The 25,645-nt window shown below is 38.2% G+C and overlaps 2 protein-coding genes across 2 annotated transcripts in view; one reads left to right on the top strand and one right to left on the bottom strand.

Moving 5' to 3' along the window:
- orc1 (origin recognition complex, subunit 1) overlaps positions 1-11,277 on the top strand; it is a 13,670-nt gene extending 2,393 nt beyond the window's left edge. Inside the window, exons 5-19 of the mRNA XM_079841281.1 lie at positions 2,828-3,206; positions 3,294-3,525; positions 3,715-3,831; positions 3,996-4,058; positions 5,501-5,602; positions 5,989-6,226; positions 6,358-6,473; positions 7,275-7,376; positions 7,461-7,632; positions 7,726-7,833; positions 8,161-8,310; positions 8,416-8,535; positions 9,771-9,931; positions 10,094-10,181; positions 10,599-11,277. Of these exons, the coding sequence (XP_079697407.1) occupies positions 2,828-3,206; positions 3,294-3,525; positions 3,715-3,831; positions 3,996-4,058; positions 5,501-5,602; positions 5,989-6,226; positions 6,358-6,473; positions 7,275-7,376; positions 7,461-7,632; positions 7,726-7,833; positions 8,161-8,310; positions 8,416-8,535; positions 9,771-9,931; positions 10,094-10,181; positions 10,599-10,793 (2,343 nt within the window). The 3' untranslated portion in view covers positions 10,794-11,277. The remainder of the gene's footprint in view (positions 1-2,827; positions 3,207-3,293; positions 3,526-3,714; positions 3,832-3,995; positions 4,059-5,500; positions 5,603-5,988; positions 6,227-6,357; positions 6,474-7,274; positions 7,377-7,460; positions 7,633-7,725; positions 7,834-8,160; positions 8,311-8,415; positions 8,536-9,770; positions 9,932-10,093; positions 10,182-10,598) is intronic.
- On the bottom strand, positions 11,083-25,645 carry mpl (MPL proto-oncogene, thrombopoietin receptor). The gene is made up of 16 exons (XM_079841282.1): positions 25,523-25,645; positions 25,224-25,344; positions 24,798-24,973; positions 24,551-24,705; positions 24,293-24,437; positions 21,720-21,825; positions 21,460-21,623; positions 19,909-20,051; positions 19,612-19,771; positions 18,100-18,205; positions 17,841-18,004; positions 13,633-13,775; positions 13,335-13,494; positions 13,173-13,254; positions 12,958-13,045; positions 11,083-12,779 (listed from the first exon to the last, which is right to left on the bottom strand). Exons 1-16 carry the CDS (start codon positions 25,596-25,598, stop codon positions 12,348-12,350), a joined length of 2,421 nt encoding a protein of 806 aa, XP_079697408.1. The 5' UTR covers positions 25,599-25,645; the 3' UTR covers positions 11,083-12,347.

The raw sequence follows: 25,645 nt of genomic DNA, 5'->3' as shown, positions 1-25,645 counted from the left end.
TTTTAAATGAGCGGAGGGGGCGTGGTTTAACAAGGTCTACGAGGCACGAGCTGCTGCCAGAGAGACGGATGGACCTGAGTTCACTTCAGATCCATTCTGTCAGTCTCAGTTCAGTGCTGTTGTAGTTACAGCATATACTTCAGGTTATTAGTTTATTTCTAGTCGGAGGGACTGTCACTTATGTCAGAAAGTTAGTAACTTTAGTAAATTATGGATCAGCGCTGACTGGAGACGCGAACCGTTTAGAACGATTCAGTCCGATTTGGTGAACTGATTCGGTTCACTAAAAAGAACCGGTTCAAAAGAATGATTCGTTCCCGAACCGGACATCACGGAGACAGAGCGATTGCTAACAAAGTTATTTATAGTAACTACTGAGTTATGAGAGCGCTGTCTGTCAGCACGAGTTTGTGTTTGTATCTGAGAGTTCTGAATAAACACGAGTCCCAGTCACGTCAAGTCCTTCTTCATCATTATTACCAACTTTGTAACACATGCAAAGTACCATTACAGCTGTCGAGATGAACGAGTTACGAGTAAGTGTTGATAATAGCATTATTTTTAGACATGTTCCTATCATATGAAAAGCGTCAGTGACGCGCATTGAGTACACAGCGCAAACAAAGACACAACAGCAGTAATCGAATGTAATCCAGTGTATTGTGGGGAAAGCTGGCTAGCCTAGCCGGATACGCTCACGCTTACCCCCCTTCTGCTTAATCTCGCGCCGCGTAAGGCGCCTCCGCTGTGGGCCAGATGCAGTACTGGGGGTCGGGGATGTTGAAGGCCCACCGGTCAGCCGGAGCTTCGGCGTGTGTGAGGTTTATCTGTAAAGATGTGGCTCTCTATGTTGAGCAGAAACGACTGTATGCACATTGTAGAACCGATAGACGCGACGAGGACGTACAAAAACACTGACTCACAAGATAGAAAACACGAAAACACCGTTCTGTCGAGAGAGAGAGAAGCCGCAGTGTGTGCACGAATAATAAATAATTAGCTACACATAAGAAATCACTGATCACAGATCAGAAGGAACTGAAAAAAGACTTCTGTTTTCATTTGTACATCCAAACACTGAGAAACTGCCAGCGTTCACTCATTCACAACCCATGATCTCTCTCGCGTTTGCATGGGCGTGCCAGATTCTCTGGGCGGAGGAAAGGGAGGTAACCGTTCCTGCTTGGACGTCAAACCAGGAGACTTCAGGATTGGCTCGTCTGGCCTGTCATTTTCTCAAAGGCAGAGAAAGACAGCCAGAACTCGGGTTTACACCCATCAACATTTCTATCCACTTGGGGACAATATTCAGGCTAGGGGAACTCATATTAATGTTGAAAAACCTCATAAAATGAAAATTTCATGCCATGGGACCTTTAAAATAGAATTTATACCTCTGATGGCAGTGCTGAATTTTCAGAAGCCTTCAGTGTCACATGATCATTCTAATATGCTGATTTGCTGCTCAGGAAACATTTCTTATTGTCCGTGAAAACCGGTATGGTGCTTAATATTTTATGGAAACTGTGATACACTACCTTTTTAAAGTGTAAGGTTATTTAAAGGGTAACTTCATTGATTTAGCATTAAGCTTTGTATCAGTAGAAACCCTGTAGTATATTTAAATTATGGTACTTTCCCCCCTCATCTCCCCCTGAGACGAGAGAATTATGCATTTTATTTCTGGAAAAAATCCTCCAATTAAGCAAATATCGTCATTTTGCATCATCTGAGGAATTTTTTGGCTAGAGGCTAAAAACTATAGCCAGTAGAAGGAGCTGTTCCACATGTTTTCAACCCGCCCACAGGGGAGAGATCTCACGCACAGAATGTAAATGCGCTCGGCTCGGCCTCGGCATTCATAACGGATCAAAGTGAGTGTTTCAAATTTTCAATGAATTCCTATGAAAGTTAAGCTTCCATATGCGATCAGAAAACGCGCCAGACTGGACACGCGCTGAAAATGACAGCCGCGCTTAACGTTACCTCAGCTCTGCTTAGCTCTTACTTCCCTCTCGTGCTCCTGCTGCGTTTGTCCTGTGACTTTCGTTCGGGAGTTGTTGTCTTTCATCCACATGAGACAAAAATACATTTTCTGTCTTTTCTCAGTCTAGAAGGCACCCAATTAGAAGTGCCCCTTTAAGCATTTTATGATCTTTCAATGTGGATGACCAACTTTTTGAAAAAGCTTGAAAACACTAGTGTGGACAGGGAGCCTTTTGAAAGGAAAACAGCATTTTCAAATGTATCCGGATTAATGTAGACATAGTCTTAGGTAATGTTTATGTCTGCATTTATTAGTACATTTTATTTATATATCAACAAAGATGAATGAATGTTGTAAGAAATACATTGCTCACTTTTAGTTCATAGTAGTTAATACATTAATGTTAACAAATAAGACAATATTATAAAGTGTTACTGACATTTTATAATGTTACAAAATATGTGTATTTCAAATAATGATATTCATTTGACCTTCTATTCATCAAATAAACGGCAAAAGCAAAACATTTTCAACAATGGTAATAACATTATTAATATTTGAGCACCAATAAAAATTGATGATAATTGAGCACTAAATTAGCATATAAGAATGATTGTTGTAAGATTGTAATATTTCACAATATTACTGTTTTTACTGTATTTTTGATCAAATAATTTCAGCCTTGGTGAGTAGAAGACTTCTTTCAAAAAAACATTTAAAAAAAATCTTAATTATCGAAACTTTTGACTGCCTATCTAAAGTGGTATTTATATAATTAAAAATGTAATACAAAATAAATGATGATAATATATTCGATAATATTGACAACTTTGTTTCTAGATTAAGAATGTCCCAGCTGATTATCCTTTCCCTGAGGACAAGAGCAAAGACACATTATTTGTCAAACTCTTGTGGGATACCAAGTCCTTCAGAGCATTGGATCCTGAGCTGATGCAGCCCCATCAGAGCCCTAAATCTCCTCCACCATCTTCCCGGAGCTTTCAGACCCGTGCTCTTCCAACCCCAGACCCCTCAATATTGAAACGGGCCATGTCAGGCACCCTCACCCGTGGTAGCATGAGCACCGGCAAAATTATCTCCAGTGAGGCGGAGTCTCTTCACTCTGCCTCCAAACTCTCTGCAGCTAAAGCTCTTAGTGCGAAGAGGAGAAGCAGAGCTTCCTCTGGTCCACATGTTCGCAAGAAGCTGGACTTGTGCGGTGAGTGCCATGCATCCACATACATTATGCTTTTAATTGTTTTAATAGCACTAAACTGTATAACGGTGTTTCTTTATATTATGGTAGGTCCAAATAAAAACATGTCCCGAGATGATGTTCTGGGGGAGATTCTTGATGAAGACACAGCTTCTGAGAAAACGTTGACGTCTAAGTTGAACATGTCTCCAACTGGCCGCATCTCCATTTCTATTAGACTGACTCCACTTAATCATACTGAGGAGGAGCATATCTCTCCTCTGTCATCACAGAGCCCTGATAAACCCAGACTCACTGCATATGAAAAAGACGATACAACTAGGTACATCTATTTACATTTGAAATTGTCTTGGTTCTCTATGTGCTATATGCTTAGTACTTCATGTCTGTGATTATTATTATTTTAGTTAGAAATAAGCAAACTAATTTTGTTCTTTGTATGTTAAAGATGGTTTTAATTGTTGTCCAAAAAAAGTAAAGTCTGTTTTTAAAAGTTCTGCTGCCCTCCTAGTGCCTTTCTTGGGGTGCAGCCCCTTGGGGGTGATGATCCAGAGTCACTAATAAGCACTGGCAGAACTCCCCGGAAGAGAGAGGCAACCCCCAGGAGAGCAAATCTAAGGGGCCTGAAGTGAGTCATGGCTTTCTTTAAGGCATTATGAGGCTATTTTTTATGCTTAATGCACTGTTTAAGCACATATAACTGTTCTTCCAGCTTCACTTTCTTCATGTCTTAATGTAAGTTTAATATGATCCATAGTTTAACCATAATGTGTTTTTCTCTTTTCAAACCAGGGCAAGAACTCCATCCAGCAGGAAAGATTCAACTGCTCTCAGAGAACCAGCACTGGCTGCTTTGTAAGTGTTAGAATTGTCTATCATATTGAATTAAAAAACTATTGAATTCACTAACTTGTGAAATGAATTTCAGCAGCTTTGAATTTCAGCTTTTACTTTTGTGTACAGGTGTTTTTACAGGTGAAACTTAAAAAAAAACTACCAAAAGAAACCTTTTTAAATATTAAACTCAAGTCAAGTCACCTTTTATTTATATAGTGCTTTATACAATACAAATTGTTTCAAAGCAGCTTTACATTGATAAACGGGAACGGAATTCAATTCTGCTTTTAAGAAGCTCTTAAAAGACCATAGTAAATCAGTCATTATTCAGTTGAAATCATTAAATATTTTATGCGTTTTAAATATGTACTGTTATTTTCATCACAACGTTTTTTTTCCTTCTGTTTATTGTTGATTACTCTTCAATTTGCCTTTTGAATTACATTTTTGACCAGCGGGGGCAGAATATAACAGTTAAGATTGTGTTCTCATACAGTAAATCAATGGTGCTTAACCCTGAACGGTTCAGGAGGCAAGCAGACGAATTTTCTCAAGAGCCAAATTTAAAAATGCTCTGAATGCACACTGAATTTTTTTCTGCTTGATTTCACCATGTTTCTTTAAGTTATATCTGTTACAATGTTAGGTGTAAGAATCACATAAAGCTGTTTAAAGCTGACTTTCCACTGCATCATTGTTATTAAATATTCACATGAGGCTCACAAACTGTAGGTCTGCAAAAGGCAGTCCTGGGTTACAGCATGTCATAAGAATTGAATAAATAATGTAAACACCTTAAAGGGATAGTTCACCAAAAAATGAAAAAGCCCATGATTTACTCACCCTCAAGTCATCCTAGGTTTATATGACATTTTTCTTTAAGATGAATACAATCGGAGTTATATTAAAAAATGTCCTGGCTCTTCCAAGCTTTATAATGGCAGTGAATGGCTGTTTCTGTTTTGAAGTTCATAAAAGTGCATCTATCATCATAAAAGTGCTCATAACGGCTCCAGGGGATTAATAAAGCCCATCTGAAGCGATGTGTTTGTGTAAGAAAATATCCATATTTAAAACTTTACAAACTGTAATCTCTAACTTCCGCGCGTTCACGAGAGATTGGCGTTCCAGCGCACGATGTAGACCGCTCCGGTGAGAGTTTTGTTCCATCCTCTCTGCTTCCACGTTCGTCACCTGAACTTACACTACTGCGTCCTACGTCATATGCTGGAATGCCAGTCTCTCGTGGCCTGTTTTGGCTTTTATGTTGCCAATAGCGCCAACACTTTGACTTCATTTTCTAATCAATAAATTCAATTATCCAGACCAAGCTCTTATATGAACTTACAGTAGTGAGCAAGTGACCGATTGTGGTTAAACCTGATATACATGCTAGTCACGCTGTTTTTTTTTTTTTATCTTACTCTGTTTTCTTCATATCTCTGTGAACAAACTGATAGAGCTGAAGAGGAGCATGAAGAGTCGCCTGTCCAGACTGCTGCCACTCCTCGCTCTAAGAGGAAGTCTGCCCAGCTTGTGTCCTCGCGCATCAGAAAGCAGCTGTGGGTATTTTACTTGATTTGACTAGGGCAATTAAAAATAAAGTATTAGAAATAATGCTGATTAATCAAATTAATATAAATATTTAATAACAAATATTTGTTTTTGTTTTTTTTATTTGCTGAGAAAAGCTGCCAAAATAAGAATAATTTATAGGTTTACAGTTCACAGCAATCTATTTTGCAATGCAAGTTTCTCAATCAGTTTGAAGTTTCTCAATTGTTCACACAGGATGCCTACTTGCATTCCGGCTTCACTGTTTTTAATTGTGTGCTCTAGATATTGTTTTGCACTTAATCTATTGCATTAATATATCAATTTCATGGAAACGCAAATAGGTGCTATTTGAAGTGATTATTTTAAAGGGATGTTATTGTCTGTTTTAAAGAAATTTGCTAGCCAACAAGGTTGACCTGCAATCTGATGGTGAGGATGGCAGTGATGATGATGACTGCTTCATACCTACTAAGATTGACCTGCAGAGTAGCAGCGACGAGGAAGAGGAGGCAAAGATCGACAGTGAAGATGAACTTGTAGTGAAGAAGCGTAGAGGCTCCCAAACACCCCGGGCTGCTGAGAAAACTCGTGTCTCTGCTAGGACCCCACGTAAAACACCCAGCAAGAAGGTGAAAATAAGTTTTGGGGGTTTTCCTGCTAGCAGATAATGTGTCTTCACAGAACCCAAGCTGCATTTCACATAAAGATAACATTGCATGTGGCAAATCATTTTTGAAAAATTCAGAAAATTCTATTCCAGACTGCTCCAGCCACACCACGTACACCACGTACACCACGTCATGCCACCCCCAGCATACCCAGCAGGAGCGCTCCAGCCAGGAAGCCAGGGAATGTTCTGGAAGAAGCACGGGCACGGTAGGCAACAGCACAGACATAAGTACCACAAGGCTGCCTGTCGAAGTTTAGCCAGCAGAGAGAGACTACAATTCAGTTTGAGGTCAATAACATTTTAAAAGAAATGCTGTTTTTTTTTTATTTTCACTTCATCAAAAAATCCTGGAAAAGTCATCGTTTCCACAAAAACATTAAGCAGCACAACTGTTTTCAACACTGATAATAAGAAATGTTTCTTGAGCACCATATCAGCATATTAGAATGATTTCTGAAAGATCATGTGACACTGAAGGCTGGAGTAATGTCTGCTGAAAATACAGCTTTGCCTAGACTGGGTAAACCCAGCCTGATCTGCCGGCGATTTGATTTCGCCCTGCAACTCAGTCTGGAAACCTGTACATTAATTTCTACTGCTTCTGTTACACTTTTGCGTGGACCAATCACAGACTGGCTTATCCACCTGGTGCGCTATTGGCGGGTTTAACACTATGACGGCTAGAGAAGCGATGAGTCGTTGCCTGTTGATCACGCCTCTTGTGGTCTGATTGGTTGAAGGACTATCCTATAGCGTATAGAGTCATTTGAATTATGCTCGTTTATCACACCTCTTGTGCAGTAGAAACTGCATAGCATAGACTCCCCAGACCAATGTTCAATCTTAAATTGATCTTGGTCTGGTGATAGCCAGACAAAGTTTTGCCATCAGTGTGTTTTGATTAAATAAATGCAGCGTTGGTGAGCATAATAGACTTTTTTTCAAAAGTATTAAAGAAAAATCTTGCCTGCCAGAAACTTTATATGTAAATGATTGGTTTTCAACAGGTTGCATGTTTCCTCTGTCCCTGAGTCTTTGCCGTGTCGAGAACAAGAGTTCCAGGACATCTACAACTTTGTGGAGAGCAAGGTCATTGATGGCACTGGAGGGTAAGATTCTGTCATTTAGGTTTAACAAACTCATATCTGTTAAATAAAAAAAAAAGGGTCATGCAATGAATTTTTCTTTTGTAGGTGTATGTATATCTCAGGTGTTCCTGGTACTGGTAAAACTGCCACAGTACATGAGGTGATCCGGTCCCTTCAGCAGTCCGCTGAACAAGATGAGATCCCTCACTTCCGCTTCATTGAAATCAATGGCATGAAAATGACAGACCCGCACCAAGCTTATGTACAAATACTGCAGGTCTGTATGCTGCCTCCTCTATCATTTTGACATTCTTTCCTCCTTAGTGTGATATAGTATTTTCTGTCAATTTGCACTATGGTTCTGTTGTAGAAACTGACTGATCAAAAAGCAACACCTGATCATGCAGCCGCCCTACTGGAGAAACGCTTCAGTGCTCCTGCACCAAAGAAAGAGACAACTGTGCTTCTAGTAGATGAGGTGAGACTTTTGTTCACGTCTTCCAAGGACATTAATAACCACAAACACCCCCTCTGTTATGGTGATTAGTTGGTCTTACCTGGTCTAAATAGGTTGAGAGCCACTGATCTAGACCGTTTTTCTGTAATTGACAAAGCTTCAGAGTAGGCCTGAAATCTTTTTGTCAATCAGACATTGATCTTTACCATGACACATTTATTTACTTGGTCTTTATTTCCATTCATCGGTCAATAATTGGTTATTCGTACTTTGAGGAATAATATATTGCCAATCCTCTATCTGAAAGAATATCTGTTTTTATCTCCCTTATGTCTTTCTTTTTTCCAGCTTGACCTCTTGTGGACCCGTAAACAGAATGTGATGTATAACTTGTTTGATTGGCCAACAAGGCGCAATGCTCGTCTGGTGGTTCTTACCATCGCAAACACTATGGACTTGCCTGAGAGAATCATGATTAACCGGGTTGCCAGTCGACTGGTAAGACCATTTCACAACATTAAGATGCCATTCAATGATGATTGAAATTATGTTGGCCAATGCAATAATGGAAATAAAACCTGAATGTTTTTTATTCACTTTCAGGGACTGACAAGAATGTCCTTCCAGCCATATACCTTTAAACAGCTACAACAGATCATCACGTCAAGGTTGAACAGAGTAAAGGCTTTTGAAGAAGATGCTCTCCAGCTAGTCTCAAGAAAGGTAGGAACACTTTCTTGTGAAGCCATGTTATCTTTGGCAAAGGTGACTGAGGCATTGTGGGTTACCCTTCGAACACTTTGTTTTTGTACGCTCAGTGTGTCCGCGGGTCCTTAAAATGTCTTAAAGTCAGATTCGATGGGTCTTAAATATTTTTGGTCTCATTACCGGTAACATTTCTCCAGTCTGACGGACACAGACACAGTGACTTATCATTGGACAAACTGCAGATTTCCCCCCGCTGTAATATTAGTTACTGCGTCGTCATCAGATAGAATTGCGGTGACAGAATCCAGTCAAACTACAGCTTGCTGACCAGCCTCCTAAATAGTTTAAATGGCAGCATTATATCACAATGATTCTTCTGATTTTATTTAATTCAGCGAAAGATGATGGATAGTGTATTTCTGGTGTCAGTGTCACTCTGTTGATGAGGCTCGCGCTGCCTGTCTGTTTGTGAGAAACTTTCATGGAGAAATAAAATGAGCGTTATGGCAAACGTGAAGAAACAAACTAAACATGTTGAACTCTTACCTCAGTATATTTCTAATATAGGCCTATAGTTAAATAATATACCATGTCAAGGGAGCTATTTTGCTGATTATTTTCACGAGTGCAATGCTCCCGCAGCGCTTGCTGCTTTAGTGTGTGTGTGTGTGTGTGTGTGTGTTTATGTTTATTCCGGGGTGTTGTAGTTCTTTCTTTCACTTGTCCAACTATAGTTTGCTGTATTACAACTACAAATGAGACCAACATGCATCTTTTATGCCAGCCAATCAGCTTTCGTGTTATTGGCGCGAGTCTCTTTCGGATTGTAGCACAGATGCATAAAATGGATTATATTTACACAATGACATGGCAAATGTGGCATCCTAATTATAAAAAAAATGTACGTTTCTGGAAATGATCACCACAAAATCAGTCATTTTGTTCTCACAAAAATCACACAAAAAATTACATGTATATAATATAGTGAAATCCTGGTGGGATTGAGCTATGAGGAAGTAATTATGTGATTCTGCATCTCCTTTGTAAGTTTTTTTTTTATTGCGTAATATAGGTCTTAAATGTAATTCATAATGGTCTTAAAAAGTCTTAAATTTGACTTGGTGAAACCTGCAGATACCCTGACTCTCCTTTGGCTACCAGGGTGTTTGCAAAACAGCGAATTTAAACATACATGTAGTCATCACATATCATTGTTATGAATCAAAGAGAGATTATTTGTTGTCTTCTAGGTGGCAGCACTTTCGGGTGATGCGCGTCGTTGCCTTGATATCTGCCGACGGGCCACAGAGGTTTGTGAGCACTCTGGAAGTAGCAGTGGATTGGTTGGGATGAGTCATGTGATGGAGGCTTTGGATGAGATGTTCTCCTCTTCCTACATCGCAGCCATCAGGTAAAAATAAGAGTGAAAGAATATGAACTTTCGCCAGTTATGCCCGTTGTTCCTAAATCGTAATGTAAAAAAACAAGTTACAGAAACGCATTCATGCTACTCCAATTGTTTGGCGATAAGTAAGAGAGACTGATTTTATTCTGCTTTTTGTTGTTATTGTAGGTGTGCTTCTGTTCAGGAGCAGCTTTTCCTGAGGGCTGTTATTGCAGAGTTTCGTCGACTCGGTCTGGAAGAGGCCACTTTTCAACAGGTAGCTAAACTGATAAATGAACTCATTTCTAACAGCCCTTATTCTAATCATGAACCTTATATGTGACCCTGGACCACAAAACCAGTCATAAGTAGCACGGGTAAATTTGTGGCAAAACCCAAAAATACATTGTATAGGTCAAAATTATCGATTTTTCTTTTATGCCAAAAATCATTGGGATATTAATTAGTAGTAATATGCATTGCTAAGCACTTAATTTTGACAACTTTAAAGGTGATTTTCTCAATATATTTTTGCACCCTCAGATTCCAGATTTTATAATGGTTGTATCTTGGCCTAATATTGTCCTATCCTAAAAAAAAAACATACATCAATGGGAAGCTTATTTATTCAATTTCAATTTGATTGCAAATTCATTCTTTAAGATGATGTTTTAATTCCTAAATGTTTCTACAGGTGTTTGTTCAGCACCAGGCTCTGTGTCGTGTTGAGGGTTTGCAGCCGGTGAGTGTGTCTGAAGGGCTGGCGATTTGTCAGAGGCTGGGTTCCTGTAGGCTGCTTCTCCTGGAGGGAAGCCGCCTGGACCTGCTGCTCCGTATAAGACTCAATGTTAGTCAGGATGATGTGCTTTATGCCTTGAAGGCTGACTAAAACTCTGCCCTACTAACCAGTGTGGATCCCCAGAATGCCTGACCACTTTTTTGGGAAATTCAGTGAGCAGATTTTGAATTGCATCTTGCCTGGAGGATCACAGCTAAATTCCTATGAACTGAATGTGAGATATTGTATTGAATATTTTGATTAAATTATCAATTTTAATGCTTAAATGTATACGTGTAGTTCTATAAGTAAGTTTTAAATGTGAATTGTTGTGTATTCTAATTATACCCTTTTCCTTCAAATCATGTCTTTCTGTTCACTCTTTAATGTCTTTAGAACATTTGCACAAATGCTTTATTCTAAAGCAGATTTTATGCATTTTAGTGTGGGAGAGAAAATACACATTTCTTGATTAGCATTTAATGACTCTGTCATGTTAAAATGTACAATTTTCATACAAAGCACCAAAATGTTGGATATTTTCACATTTTACTTGTTTGATGTCTTGATACAATAAAGCTATTGACTGACATTAATTGCTTCTTGTGTTGTAATCAGTACAATATTACAATTACAAAATTATTACAATTGCAAATATAACAAGCATAACTGCTAAATAATGTTTATAACCAATATAGCCTAAATGTATAACACAGTTTCATTTAAAGAATATTTAGGGTTAAATGAAGCTTAAGCTCTATATAAAATATTGGTCAAATCCTAAATTACCAACAAAAAAAATTCACGTCTAACAGTTTTTCTAAAGTATACCCATAATACTTGTCTATCACACCAGTATCATGCTAACGTGATGGATATGTTAATCAACTTTGTGTGTGCAAAGTGCAACCTTTCTCTTTACCATATAAACCTGGTAGCATTTATATGGTGTCCGTTTAAAGGAGCTCCCCTAGAGTTGAACAGTTGAGTTTTACCGTTTTCAAAACCATTCAGACGATCTCCGGGTCTGACTGTAGCACTTTTAGCATAGATCATTGAATCTGATTAGACCGTTAGCATCTCGCTCAAAAATGACCAAAGAGTTTCAATGTTTTTCCTATTTAAATCTGGAATGAGGGTATAGTTCCTAGCCATATCGGCCGAGAAAATCGCAAATTTAAATTTTCCGTAGGTTTTAGTACAAAATTTAACTACAGAAGGAACAAATTAAATTAAATAGAAAAAATATCAAAACTGGTAATTTTTTTGAGCGAGATACTAATGGTCTAATCAGATTCAATGATCTTTGCTAAGCTATGCTAAAAGTGCTACCGCCAGACCCGGAGATCAGCTGAATGGATTCGAAAACGGTAAAACTCAACTATTTTTAACTCTAGGGGAGTTAAAAAAAAAAAAAAAAGTGGAGTGTTCCTTTAAAGACTCCAAGAAATGATATTCTATCTTTAACAAACTCCACCCACAGGAATGATGATGTCACAACCAACTAGAAAACTAGTCAAGCGTTAAAGTTAAAGCCTCTTCTCTCATTCCACAGAAGTTGAGGCACTTTTAATTTGTAAGTAATTTCATCCAAAACTCTTAATATATACATTTTTTTTGTGAGTTTAATTTATCTAAGATTAAACCTCACTCTACATTTGCTACTCATGGTATTGCCGTGATCTCCATATTTGTGTACTGGCGACAGGCTGAGTGATACTTTTTAAGCTCAGCCTTTTCTGCCAGAAGGAGATAGGAATGGTTGAGAATATTTGTGGTGCATTCTGAGAAGTTGGTACAAAAGGTACTGGGGCAGCAGTTTAGTTTTTCATTACTCACATGAGATAATGCAACATAGTCATTCCCTGTACAACATGGGATTTTATCGTTGTTCAAAATCACATAATCTTGAGCCATCTCTAAAAAATTCTCTCTGAAATTCTCCCCATTTTTTTCATCAGATACAAAGCCATGCTCAGAGATGGAAAGGCAGGTGGACTTCTTACAGGGTTTTACCATAGCTTCCTTTTCAGGCAGAATCTCCACCACTGATGTAGTAGTGTCATCATCACATTGCTTAATGTTGAAGGTTGGCTCCTGAATTGAAGACAGTATGGCAGTAATAATGAGAATCTATTGAAATCTGCTAAAAAGTTTTCACTTGCAATTCTTCAAATAGCCACAGAATTAAAAAAATTTTTTATATATATATTTAAAATTCATCAATTAAACTGTTCTCAAATTAAAATGTATTATCAAAGCAGATTTCAATTACCCAATGTGATCCACTGATATCAGTCAGGAAGCTTTCTAGCATCTTGTTGAGGTTTGGGACTGATGGCCACAAGGACTTCTTGACTTTACTAAAGCAGAGAATATATCATATATTTAATATTTCTTTATATTTGCATTCTTTAGATATATTTTTGTCATAGCTCATAGGCTGCATAAAAGTAATGCTTTAAAATAATCAACAGAGAATTTGATTACCGGAAGTATCTGGAAAAGAAAGAGATCATCGCAGAAGCAATGATGAGCAGAGTCACTGGTATACAAAGAATAAAGATCCACTCTGTGATAATAAAAGAAATGGTTTAATGTGTTAAAATTGATTCATTTCAGAGTTGTAATGCATTGTGTTCAAATTTCTACCTTTGTCTAAAGGTAAGAGGACAGTGAGAGGTTTTGACCAGTCACTCCAGTCTCCGTTGTACACGGATCCATTGGGTTGGGCTCGGACCTGGATGGTGTATTGGCTCCCCCGGTGCACATCCAGACAAGTGCTGGTCTTTGAACTGGGTGTTGTAAAATCCTACCACAAAATTTAGTTTCAACATGTGTTATGCAGCAATGTAACACACCTAATTCAAAGCAGAAATAAGACAGAAGTTGAATAACTGCTATAAATGTCTTCTATCCACTTGAAATACATGAAATTCACATCACCCACCTTCCACTCACTCTCTGCTTTATGCTGATAACGGATCTGGTACTTTAGATACTGAGAGATCTTCAAAAAGGGTGGATCCCATGTCAAACAGAGCCTTCCTTCCTCAGGCTTTGCTTTCAGACCACCTGGAGGCCCCGTCTTGACTGTTAAAAACAGCAAAGAAACAGACCTTTGACTGCCATTGGCATTATGATATAATGATGTCATTATAATTCAAGATGAATTAGTTACTAAAATTAGCATTTTGAATGCATTTTTGGAACTCTGATATGGGGGAGATGATGGGAGATGGGAGATTAAGTGATGATTGCAACACCTTTTGTTTAGTTTCTGCAATTCTGTGGTTTTTTGAGTCAGAGAGACCAGATATAGTTACATTGTGGTTCTTTGAGTCAGAGAGACCAGTTATGTACATTGTGAAATACAACTTGTCCCTAAACTTAATTAACCCTTAAATGCATACCTCGGGTCTTTTTTTATTGGCCCGGGACGTCATTCACTACCCTTCTCCTCATACATTTTTTTAAGTTATAGTATTCCTCAATCAATTCATTATAAACAATATAACATATAGGGTCACTAACGACCCGAAGTGTGTAACAGTGTAGTACAATTTTTTCTGAACAACAATAATTGAATCTTTGATGACTGAATAAGTGCAATTCACCATTATTCCACAAGGTGGCAATGTCTGGAGTGATGGCAATGTCACACAATGATGAAGTGACCGCAGGCAGAAAACAAAAGAACAGCAAGTATCATCAGCAAAACTTGAAATGTCTCAGTGATTTACTACTAGAGCAAGTACTGAACGCAATCTAATATTAGTGTCACTGTCACTTAATGGTGGATCTGGTAAAGAAGCTGTCAGTGATCAAAATATTGATTTTGAAGATATTGAAAAGGATAGTCTTGAGAATATGTTTGAGATCGCGAAAATGAGCCAGATGCTGAATTTACTGGGAAATGTGCTCTGACGAGGACAGTGATGATGGTATAAAACATCTGCTCAAACTGAATCCTTCCAATTTCCAAAAGGTTACAAAATATGCTTTATTTTATTCTTCTGTAATTGTTACTCTAATATCAGGAGAGTTTTGTATTATCGCGACAGTTAGAAACCCATCCGCGTTAGATATACAGTGGGGAGAACAAGTATTTGATACACTGCCGATTTTGCAGGTTTCCTACTTACAAAGCATGTAGAGGTCTGTCATTTTTATCATAGGTACACTTCAACTGTGAGAGACGGAATCTAAAACAAAAATCCAGCACATCACATTGTATGATTTTTAAATAATTAATTAGCATTGTATTGCATGACATAAGTATTTGATCACCTACCAACCAGTAAGAATTCCGGCTCTCACAGACCTGTTAGTTTTTCTTTAAGAAGCCCTCCTGTTCTCCACTCATTACCTGTATTAACTGCACCTGTTTGAACTCCTTACCTGTATAAAAGACAACTGTCCACACACTCAATCAAACAGACTCCAACCTCTCCACAATGGCCAAGACCAGAGAGCTGTGTAAGGACATCAGGGATAAAATTGTAGACCTGCAAAAGGCTGGGATGGGCTAGAGGACAATAGGCAAGCAGCTTGGTGAGAAGGCAACAACTGTTGGCACAATTATTAGAAAATGGAAGAAGTTCAAGATGACGGTCAATCGCCCTCAGTCTGGGGCACCATGCAAGATCTCACCTCGTGGGCCATCAATGATCATGAGGAAGTTGAGGGATCAGCCCAGAACTACACGGCAGGACCTGGTCAATGACCTGAAGAGAGCTGGGACCACAGTCTAAAAAAAAAAAACATTAGTAACACAATACAACGTCATGGATTAAAATCCTGCAGTGCACGCAAGGTCCCCCTGCTCAAGCCAGTGCATGTCCAGGTCCGTCTGAAGTTTGCCAATGACCATCTGGATGATCCAGAGGAGGAATGGGAGAAGGTCATGTGGTCTGATGAGACAAAAGTAGAGATTTCTGGTCTAAACTCCACTCGCAGTGTTTGGAGGAAGAAGAAGGATGAGTACAACCCCAAGAACACCATCCCAACCGTGAAGCATGGAGGTGGAAACATCATTCTTTGGGGATGCTTTTCTGCAAAGGGGACAGGACGACTGCACCGTATTGAGGGGAGGATGGATGGGGCCATGCATCTCGAGATCTTGGCCAACAACCTCCTTCCCTCAGTAAGAGCATTAAAGATGGGTCATGGCTGGGTCTTCCAGCATGACAACGACCCGAAACGCACAGCCAGGGCAACTAAGGAGTAGCTCCTCCGTAGGAAGCATCTCAAGGTCCTGGAGTGGCCTAGCCAGTCTCCAGACCTGAACCAAATTGGAGGGAGCTGAAAGTCCGTATTGCCCAGCAACAGCCCCGAAACCTGAAGGATCTGGAAAAGGTCTGAATGGAGGAGTGGGCCAAAATCCCTGCTGCAGTGTGTGCAAACCTGGTCAAGAACTACAGGAAACATATGATCTCTGTAATTGCAAACAAAGGTTTCTGTACCAAATATTAAGTTCTGCTTTTCTGATGTATCAAATACTTATGTCATGCAATAAAATGCTAATTAATTACTTACAAATCATACAATGTGATTTTCTGGATTTTTGTTTTAGATTCAGTCACAGTTGAAGAGTACCTATGATAAAAATTACAGACTTCTACATGTTTTGTAAGTGGCCAAACCTGCAAAATCGGCGGTGTATCAAATACTTGTTCCCCCACTGTAGAGCCAGGTCACTAAAGACCCGTATATGTAATAATGATTGGCAAAACATTCGTGCATTCAAGGGTTAATGTCAAAAACAAAGAGTGCTATTGTTACAAATGACCTCACTATCTGAGTTGTAACAGGTGGTGCAACTGCACAGGGCCTCGCACTTTGAGAGGATACTCACTGCAGAGCCATTACCTCCTTACCTCCAGATGCTCTGCAGCGAGCACTATTTGGGCTCTTTAGGGAGCCCCGCGGAGAAAGCGAAAGGACCAAGGGGGTACCCACAAATTGATATGTTAAAATGAACATAAAACAAGGTCTCCCCTATCAGCATGTATACACATGGTAATGAACAATTAAAATATTCAATACTTTGCTCAGTATAGGATGTGTTTTAAAAATATTAAAGCAGCACTAGGTAGGTTTTGCTCTCGGGGTCCCCCTACAGTTGGGAAACAGTATTGTCCTCTACTACTGTCGTAAACTGTCATCCTACATCAGTGGATGCATCGCACGTGCATTTGTTGACATGACAACTATTATAGCCCTGAACACTGCAGGAGTTCACATGCAGGTGTTCTGCTTGCGTCGCGTGTGAAATGTCTTCATCCCAGGTACAGTGGCATATGTTTCAGCATGTCATATGAATATAATTTCATGGGTTTTATTTTTTTTCAAACGCCAAATGATCGCGATGCTCACGTTTACAAGCCAGCGTCATTATAGAAGCCTAGTCTATTGGTTCCCGTTTTACAGAATCTATATGATACTTCAATTCAATGTTTGAGTGGTAGGTAATAACCATATATGTCAATATTATAATATCAAGCTACCATAGATGAATCTGCAAATTTGAAAAATCGATTTGCATTATAGCTTGAGGCAAGACAAATAAACAAATATCACAGACATGTTAGGTATCCTAAAATATGATTTTGTAAGTCTTATGTATTTACTTGCAAGTATGTAGCCCCTCCTCCTTCAGCTCACGCCAACGAGCAAACGCTGGCCCAATGTTGATCCTCGTCCTGCCTTTAATCCGATCACTTTCTCGTTTCCTCTTTTTGCTTTCCTCCGACAAAATCTTAGCTTTCTTATTTTTCTGTGCTGCTTCGGCCATGACTATAACATTCGGCAAACAAATGATAGTTGAGCTCGCACGTCCGAATTTCAGGAAGTGGGGGTGGTGGTGGAAGTGACGTATATGCCATAAAGCGGTCGAATTTTGCAGTTCTTTTTGTTCTCGGGTTACTACCCGAAACCCGAAGTTTAAAAGTACGATTAAAAACTTTACAGACCCCGTCAGGCTATGGCAGACGTGTCATTCAACCTATTGTAAGTCGATGTATCATCACAAGAGTCTTGAAAATATATTATAAAGGTTGAAAAGTTACCTAGTGCTGCTTTAAATATTGGAGATTGAGAGTATTTGGACAATATATGGTGGCTAACATGACATTAAGCCATTTCTTTCACACTTACTGTTGCTGTTCATGCTGAAAGTCTTTGTATAAAAAGTTTGACCGTATGGTTGCAATCCAGCACTGAGGTAAAACTGATAGACACTGGACTCCTGGCCATTCAGGACACACTGGTGGACAGAGTTGTTGTCTTTGGAACACAACTTCCAAATGCCCCATGAACTTCTGAAACACCAGACAAGAAGGACTGCAGTTAATGAATCAAACTAACTGCTTTCCTTTGATTTCTGTAAGAGAGAACATTAAAAAAAACATGACACCTGTTTAATTGTCTGTAGTAGAAGCTGCCGTCATCATATAATTCTCCTCTCCATTTGCATAATACTTGACTCAGATCAGGAGTGTTGCACCGCAATTCTATGTCACCTGAAAATTAGCCAGATACTGAAAGGTGATTGGATGTTTACTGTTATTTAGGTAAGTTTCTGTGTTTTTAATTGTTAATGTAAACATTCTGTCCTAATTTACTTGCGGTCATGACTTTCTTTCTTCAGTGGAACACAAAATGAACCATTAAACAGAACGACAGCCTGTCACCATTCACTTTTCTTACATGGGGAAAAAAATGAAAAGAAAGTGACTGAATCCCAAACATTCCGGCTGACTTCCATCAAAGAAAGAGCCTCAGTCATACAGGTTTGGAACAAGATGAGCGTAGGTAAAGGGGAATGTTCATTTTGGCGTGAACTATCTCTTTAAGATTTGAATTAAGGAAAGGAATTAAGGCTTGTTTAAGAGTCTTTATAATTACAATTATTGAACCGTGTCCACAAAAAAAAAAGGATACTTAAGTTATGCTTACAAATGTAATTTCATTGCATTATAAAACCATATATCAAAACATTAATTTTCAGGTAAACCAAAGTGATTCTCTTCGACCTAGTGACTTTTAATGTTTTTGTGTTTAATGTATTTATGACCTTGTTAATTTAACCCAATATGCAACCCAATATGGAGTGGAAAATGTCAACATTGGTTTTTAAATAATTGGCACGGTCAATTATTTGAGCTGGTGTGACTGTCCACAAAAGTCAGAGACTTTCTTAGATTTCTGGCCACAGGTCCAAACTGGAACATTCTGATGATCGAGCATTTGCTATAGCTGGTCCAAAAAATAGTCTGCAGTATCCATTCGGGCAGTGCCATCTCTTCCTGTTTTTTAATAAATGCTTAAAACTCACTTATTTGAACAGGCACAGTTCAATGATGTCTTTAGTGTTTTGCAGCTCTGATTAGTAATGTGCATTTATTTTTTGTCTTTTAATGTACTGATTTTGCATAGGTTACATCACTTTGGTCAACCTCGGTTTGTTTAAAACAAATATTAAAAATCAAATTAAGCAAGTATCAGTCCGCCTGGGACCAAGGTGCAGGCTGCAGTTCATAAAAGAACCACACATGCTCTTGAGACCTGTTAAGTTTGAGTTTTTGAAGGTTTTTGAAGTAATTTTAACTCATGCGAGAGACTCAGCGTGTCGCGGCGCAACGCTAAAGACATTCCAGTAGCACATTCACAACGCAGTGAAGCCCTAAAACGCTTCTGTGTGTGAACCGGAAGACTACTAGACTGACAGTAATGTTCTAAAATAATCAACAGAGAATTCGATTACCGGAAGTATCTGGAAAAGAAAGAGACCATTGCAGAAGCAATGATGAGCAGAGTCACTGGTATACAAAGAATAAAGATCCACTCTGTGATAATAAAAGAAATGGTTTAATGTGTTAAAATTGATTCATTTCAGAGTTGTAATGCATTGTGTTCAAATGTTTACCTTTGTCTAAAGGTAAGAGGACCTTGAGAGGTTTTGACCAGTCACTCCAGTCTCCGTTGTACACGGATCCATTGGGTTGGGCTCGGACCTGGATGGTGTATTGGCTCCCCCGGTGCACATCCAGACAAGTGCTGGTCTTTGAACTGGGTGTTGTAAAATCCTACCACAAAATTAGTTTCAACATGTGTTATGCAGCAATGTAACACACCTAATTCAAAGCAGAAAGAAGACAGAAGTTGAATAACTGCTATAAATGTCTTCTATCCACTTGAAATACATGAAATTCACATCACCCACCTTCCACTCACTCTCTGCTTTATGCTGATAACGGATCTGGTACTTTAGATACTGAGAGATCTTCAAAAAGGGTGGATCCCATGTCAAACAGAGCCTTCCTTCCTCAGGCTTTGCTTTCAGACCACCTGGAGGCCCCGTCTTGACTGTTAAAAACAGCAAAGAAACAGACCTTTGAATCCCATTGGCATTATGATATAATATGTCATTATAATTCAAGATGAATTAGTAACTAAAATTAGCATTTTGAGTGCATTTTTGGAACTCTGATATAGGGGAGAACAAGTGATGATTGCAACACCTTTTGTTTAGTTTCTGCAATTCTGTGGTTTTTTGAGTCAGTGAGACCAGATATAGTTACATTGTGAAATATAACTTATCCCTAAACTTAATTAACCCTTAAACGCATACCTCGGGTATTTTTTTATTGGCCCGGGACGTCATTCACTACCCTTCTCCTCATTCATTTTTTTCAGTTATAGTATTCCTCAATCAATTAATTATAAACAATATAACATGGGTCACTAACGACCCGAGATGTGTAACAGTGTAATACATTTTTTTCTGCAAAACTATAATTAAAATTTTTATGACTGAATAAGTGCAATTCACCATTATTCCACAAGGTGGCAATGTCTGAAGTGATGGCAATGTCACACAATGATGAAGTGACCGCAAGCAGAAAACAAAAGAACAGCAAGTATCATCAGCAAAACTTGAAAGGGCTCAGTGATTTACTGCTGGAGCAAGTACTGAACGCAATCTAATATTAGTGTCACTGTCACTTAATGGTGGATCTGGTAAAGAAGCTGTCAGCGATCAAAATATTGATTTTGAAGATGTTGAAAATGATAGTCTTGAGAATATGTCTGAGATTGCAAAAATGAGCCAGATGCTGAATTTACTGGGAAATGTGCTCTGACGAAGACAGTGATGATAGTATAAAATATCTGCTCAAACTGAATCCTTCCAATTTCGAAAAGGTTACAAAATATGCTTTATTTTATTCTTCTGTAATTGTTACTCTAATATCAGGAAAGTTTTATATTATCGCAACAGTTATAAATCCATCCGTGTTAGATATAGATCCGGGTCACTAAAGACCCGTATATGTAATAATGATTGGCAAAACATTCATGCATTTAAGGGTTAATGTCAAATACAAAGAGTGCTATTGTTACAAATGACCTCACTATCTGAGTTGTAACAGGTGGTGCAACTGCACAGGGCCTCGCACTTTGAGAGGATACTCACTGCAGAGCCATTACCTCCTTACCTCCAGATGCTCTGCAGCGAGCACTACTTGGGCTCTTTAGGGAGCCCCGCGGAGAAAGCGAAAGGACCAAGGGGGTACCCACAAATTGATATGTTAAAATGAACATAAAACAAGGTCTCCCCTATCAGCATGTATACACATGGTAATGAACGATTAAAATATTCAATACTTTGCTCAGTATAGGATGTGTTTTAAAAAATATTAAATATTGGAGATTGAGAGTATTTGGACAATATATGGTGGCTAACATGACATTAAGCCATTTCTTTCACACTTACTGTTGCTGTTCATGCTGAAAGTCTTTGTATAAAAAGTTTGACCGTATGGTTGCAATCCAGCACTGAGGTAAAACTGATAGACACTGGACTCCTGGCCATTCAGGACACACTGGTGGACAGAGTTGTTGTCTTTGGAACACAACTTCCAAATGCCCCATGAACTTCTGAAACACCAGATAAGAAGGACTGCAGTTAATGAATCAAACTAACTGCTTTCCTTTGATTTCTGTAAGAGAGAACATTAAAAAAAAACATGACACCTGTTTAATTGTCTGTAGTAGAAGCTGCCGTCATCATATAATTCTCCTCTCCATTTGCATAATACTTGACTCAGATCAGGAGTGTTGCACCGCAATTCTATGTCACCTGAAAATTAGCCAGATACTGAAAGGTGATTGGATGTTTACTGTTATTTAGGCAAGTTTCTGTGTTTTTAATTGTTAAAGGGATAGTTCACTTGAAAATTACATTCTGTCCTAATTTACTTGCTCTCATGACTTTCTTTCTGCAGTGAAACACAAAATGAACTATTAAACAGAATGACAGCCTGTCACCATTCACTTTTCTTACATGGGGAAAAAGATGAAAAGAAAGTGACTGAATCCCAAACATTCTGGCTGTCTTCCATCAAAGAAAGAGCCTCAGTCATACACAAAAAAATGGATACTTAAGTTATGATTAAAAATGTAATTTCATTGCATTATAAAACCAAATATTAAAACATTAAGTTCAGGTAAACCAAAGTGATTCTCTTCGACCTAGTGACTTTTAATGTTGGTATTTATGACCTTGTTAATTTAACCCAATATGCAACCCAATAAGTTCAAACATTGTTTTTTAAATAATTGGCACGGTCAATTATTTGAGCTGGTGTGACTGTCCTCAAAAGTCAGAGACTTTCTTAGATTTCTGGCCACAGGTCCAAACTGGAACATTCTGATGATCGAGAATTTGCTATAGCTGGTCCAAATAATAGTCTGCAGTATCCATTCGGGCAGTGCCATCTCTTCCTGTTTTTTAATAAATGCTTAAAACTCACTTATTTGAACAGTCACAGTTCAGTAATGTCTTTAGTGTTTTGCAGCTCTGATTATTAATGTGCATTCATTTATTTTTTGTCTTTTAATGTTCTGATTTTGCATTGGTTACATCACTTTGGTCAACCTAGGTTTGTTTAAAACATTTTTTTTTAAATCAAATTAAGCAAGTGGATTTTTTTTTAATCAGTCCCTCTGGGACCAAGGTGCAGGCTGCAGTTCATAAAAGAACCACACATGCTCTCGGGACCGGTTAAGTTTGAGTTTTTGAAGGTTTTTGAAGTAATTTTAACTCATGCGAGAGACTCATTGAGTAGTGGCGCAACGCTAAAGACATTCGGTAGCACATATTCACAACGCAGAGAAGCCAAAAAACGCTTCTGTGTGTGAACCGGAAGACTACCAGACTGATACTTTCAATGATGAACTCATGACTGAATTTACCAAAGTTTTCGTAAACATTACATTTTACACATTTTACTTGTCACGCAGTTGTAATTAAACTAGATAACAACTAGCAGAACTAAATTTTTTTGGGTCCGAGTTCCCAGCTTACAATTTTTGATTCCCAGTATGTTCTTTTCTAAGTTTGTTTTTGCTTAGCCAGCAAAGTTTTTTTTTTTTTTTACGGAAATAGAATGTTAGTTTTTGGTTTGTTGAACGATATTATTACATTATTCTAATGTTGCCCTAACATTACTCTAACGTTCCCAAAACATTCTTTTTAAGGTTTGTTTTTGTTTAGCGAAAATAGAATGTCATTTTTGGTTTGTAGAACGTTATTCCAACGTTCCCCAGACATTATTCTAACATTCGCAGGAATGTTTACCTAACCTCTTCACTCCGATATCATTATTCTGCTGTACGTCAGTAATCATCCAACTATTAGGAAAGTTCTGTAAGTTATTTTGAGGTTATTTAAAAATAACCACCCTGCAATGTTCTAGGAACTTTATTTTATGGTTGCAAAAAAGAAAACCTAAAAAGAAAATTCCTAGAATGTTATTATTGAGAACCTTTTTGGTTCTCAAATAAATAACAAGTTTAGATGGGGGGACTTCTCACCCCAAGTAAGAACGTACCACACTTACCAGTAGTGGAATAATTCGAATAATTTTACATTTGGTTCGATAACGATTAAATGAGCAAATTTTTCAATTTATTTCTTAAAATAACACAATGGCTGATGCATCATCATTCTGCACATATAGTATCTTTACAAATTAAAAGTTAATGCACATTGTTCTTAAAAAGGTCGTCTTCCCCCATGTTACCCTATAATATGATTTTTCAGCATCGGTGGACTTTGTTTTTGTGGTATAATGTATTTACATAACCCCGCCACTAAATGCAATGTTAAAATAACAGGGCACATGAGATCACAGCAATAGCAAACCACATCAATGATTCAATGATTGAATCAATTCCTGAAGAACAGAATCAAGTCCCGGCAATCCCATCCTACATTTTTTCTTGTTCGAGAAACTATTTCACCTGGATATAATACGTCACAATAGGGAATAAAAGGCTATCGCCACAACTGTTTAGTGCAGCTTTTTATTTTCTTGTAATTTCTATACACTGCGCTGCAACAGAAGTTGGTGGCCCACTGAGGCTAAATCTAGAAACAATCGAGCATTCCATTAAAATGCGCCTTTTTGCCATAAGGAAAGTTACCTAAAGGGTTGGTTAAAAGTAATAGAAAATAGTAGTCTGCTATATATATTTTTTTGCCAAACAACTAGCCTACAATTCCACGATTTTGGGCTCTGAATATATTTTGGGGTCACTCTCACCTGCTGTTTGTGGCACCATAGCTGTTACAGGACTTGACCAATCACTCCAAAGCGGATTTGAATCACCCATAGGCTTGACTCTCATTTGCACTGTGCAGTTTTCTCCTGCGACCAGTGAGACTAGCTTATGCTGGTGTTTTGACACCTATGAGAAGTGAGTGTACATTGCATTTAGTAAATAAACTGCTTCACTATATATATTTAGTATATATACTGCTCATACAGTAATATTTCAATAAGGATGTGTGCCAAACTCACCTGTACAACTGTGCTTGATGTGTTTTTGGAGCTATAACGAATTTCATACTGTAACTGTGAGTTCAAAGCATTGTTTTGTCTTTTCCATTTAACTAATAATTGGCCCACCTCACCAGTTGGATGAAGGGATATATTTGATGGAGGATACAGTAGAACTTCGAGGAAGACATAAGCAGATACGTTTAATTTGAATTCATAATACAAGAATGAAAACCAGTAAATTCATAAGAGCTTCTGTAGAACTTACGCTGATTCTCCACATTGACAGTGCGACTGTAGACGGTTGTGTTGGTGTCTCTGTCTATCACTCTGAGGTCCGTGTCAACAAACAAAAAGACATCACTCGATGGGAACGTGCAAATATGCAGGTCCTTCTTCTCATAAATTTGTTGTTTCACATCACATCTTTTTTCTTCTGTTGATCTGTTTGGTACAAACATGTTTGCTTGAAGCAGGTCTGCAACCGCCATAGAAATTAAAGTGGGACGCATCCCCTTCATCCCAGAATTTTTCAGATTAGTGATCATCAACTGATAAGGGGTTTTCAGTGAATAAATATGTAAACTTTATGAACATAACGAAACCCTTAATAGTAAAATATCATTACTGTGTGTGTGTATATATATATCAATTTGAGTTTAAGTTTAATATAGAAGATGAAAGTAACTCTTACGAATCAATTATGTAGAGAAAATAATAGGACTTTCCAACAGGTGCTTCCCAAAAACAAGTGAAGTATTCTAGATCCCTGGTGAAACATTTTGGATCCTCATCCACGGCCAAGAGAGCAACCTCTAAAAAGGAGAAAACCATTCCATGTATCTACAGTACTAATAAAATGCACAGTTGTACACTTGCCTTTCAACACAACAGCTTTAACAACTCCTTGGCAAAATGATCTCAACATAAAATATAGATATCTAAGTGAAAAATCAACTAATCAGATCTGACCAACTCACTCTTTTGTCTTACCTTGTTTTGATAGGTGAGACTCTATAAGACTTCCCAGACAGGAAAGGAGAATCCACCACCTGAGTACCAGATCCATTATGTACACAGGGGCTCCATTCACAACACTTTTTTAAAAAAGTGTCT

The sequence above is a fragment of the Gobio gobio genome, assembly GCF_949357685.1.
Source record: "Gobio gobio genome assembly, chromosome: 17".
NCBI lineage: Eukaryota > Metazoa > Chordata > Actinopteri > Cypriniformes > Gobionidae > Gobio > Gobio gobio.
The sequence above is the reverse complement of the archived record's forward strand: the minus strand, read 5'-3'. Positions and strand labels throughout refer to the sequence as shown.